Source organism: Trichechus manatus, unplaced genomic scaffold, assembly GCF_000243295.1.
Source record: "Trichechus manatus latirostris isolate Lorelei unplaced genomic scaffold, TriManLat1.0 scaffold00050, whole genome shotgun sequence".
In the NCBI taxonomy this organism is placed as follows: Eukaryota; Metazoa; Chordata; class Mammalia; order Sirenia; family Trichechidae; genus Trichechus; species Trichechus manatus.
In genome coordinates this window covers 17,343,552-17,345,556 of record NW_004443986.1, presented here as the reverse complement: position 1 = coordinate 17,345,556, position 2,005 = coordinate 17,343,552, and the positions used below count along the sequence as shown (strand labels likewise).

At 45.6% G+C, this 2,005-nt stretch overlaps 1 protein-coding gene across 2 annotated transcripts in view; it reads left to right on the top strand.

Annotated features, from left to right (window-relative positions):
- NOD1 (nucleotide binding oligomerization domain containing 1) overlaps positions 1–2,005 on the top strand; it is a 36,856-nt gene that overhangs the window by 2,182 nt on the left and 32,669 nt on the right. The window contains exon 2 of one of the 2 annotated variants that reach the window (XM_004377501.2): positions 1,522–1,828. In XM_004377501.2, coding sequence (XP_004377558.1) covers positions 1,628–1,828 — 201 coding nt within the window. In that variant the 5' untranslated portion in view covers positions 1,522–1,627. Of the gene's footprint in view, positions 1–1,442; positions 1,829–2,005 lie in introns of those variants that run through there. The other variant, XM_023732370.1, reaches the window with a different exon arrangement.

The window sequence follows — 2,005 nt, the reverse complement described above, 5'->3', positions numbered from 1 at the left end:
CATGGCCTAGCCAAATTGACATATATTTTGGGGGGACACAATTCAATCCATGACACTTCTGAAATGCCCATTCTCTCTTGCTGCTTAGAATTGTATTGTCTCGTACTCAATCTCCTAGGTTATAAAAAGAATGTTACTGTACGGGGTCCAGCTGAGAATCACTGTAAGGCTTGCAGTATCTTGGCAATTTGACAGGTTAAAAAAAAAAGAAGAAGAATAAAGAGTGTCAAAGAGCAGCAGACTCACTTGTGACTTGATGGAAAATTTTTTGACAGTCTTGGGCTTATGGTATATACACTAATGATGCTGACAGTGTTTAGAGATTTATGAAAACCTTTTTTTGACCTGAACAAAAAACCCCAGAAAACCCTCTCTCTGGAACTGTGTGTTTTCCTACCTAGATGAAGGACTAAATGGCCAATTCAAAGTTTTTCCACTTCCAAGATTATGATCCACTTATACGTACAAGCATGATCAGAAAGGAAACTGCTGAGGATCTTTTGTGTTGTGGTGGAGGTGACAAGAAAGCAAGTCAATGCAATTTTGGGGTAACTCCGATCAACCCAAGGGTTTTTAATACCCAAATAAAATAGCTTGGGCCCCTGTTTCTGCCCAGGTGGGAAGTTTAGCACAGGCACAGGATTTTCAGGGATTTCCAGGGAGGCAGCTTCTCAGGTCATCCACCACTCTGACTCCCAGGTCACCTCTTTGTCTTGCCTCCTACACCTTTGCCCTCCATCTGTCCCACTTCACTCACACAAGGCTCTTGCTTCTCCTTCGTTCCCCGAGGTGGTTGTATGTAACAGACTTTGCTGAAGGTATGAGGGTAGTGGGGCCTGGCGGAGGGCTACAGCACAACCCAGGCCTGGCAATAATGACCAACACATCCCTGTTCCAGCTCCTCAGCTCTTGCCACCAGAGGAGACTTCATGCTGTATCTCCTCAGGCCACTTTTTGCTCAGGCCCTCTCTCCTGTACAACCCCCTCCCCCACAGCTCCTCTGCTTCAAATTCCAGGCCTTTTCCCCTCTTGGGGGATGTGGAAAGCTCGAATTCCAGGTAACCTTATGTGTAAAATAATATAACTTTCATCTCCATCCCGTTTTAGGGTCTAGGCACACTTTTGCCTTAAAAAAATAATTAAGAAGTTTTGTTAAACAAATGGGTAGCTGCCTCTGGTTAACTAGCCTGGCGATGTAACCCACAAGAAGAGGCAATTAAATTACCATTTTTTTCTTGAATACATCTCAGATAAAATTCTTTTTTTTTTTTTTTACAGCTTTTTTGAAAAAATTGTGATCAATATGTAGGTGACAAAACTTTTGACATCTCAGCGGTCTTCACATGCGGAGTTTAGTGACATTAATTATGTTCATCATGTTGTTCAACCTCAGATAATATTTTTAATCACGGCCCCCTCCTGCTCTAAGTGGAGAAACCCCAGGACACTGGGGGAGAGGAGAAGAGAAGGGAATCCTTCCTATGACCTTAGCTTTGACAGTGATCACCTTTGTCTCCTCAGGGGCTGCACTAAGGGGCAGGAGTCCTGGGTCCTGATTGCCCTCTGCCAGGAAGACAGATGCAGCTAAAGATGAATGTGGGAAAAGTAGCCGCATGCTGCTTTCACTATGGAGAAGCAGGCCCCCAGTGAGATGGGGATAATCTCGTCGGAGTCCCGCTCCCACATTAAATTGCTCATAATCAACCGGGAACTTCTGGTCACTCATATCCGCAACACTCAGTGCCTGCTGGACAACCTGCTGAAGAATGACTACTTCTCGGAGGAAGATGCAGAGATTGTGTGTGCCTGCCCCACCCAGCCTGACAAGGTGCCCAGGGGCGGGATTGGTGTCGACAGGATGTGGACCTTGGCGGCCGGAAGAGGGTTCTCCCCGTTGACCTGAGTGGAGAGCTCTGGGAACAGCTTCAGTACATTGGACAGAATTTCACTTTGGAGTCTTGATAGAACATAAATGCCTGGGTTGTTGGCTTATTACACAATTAAG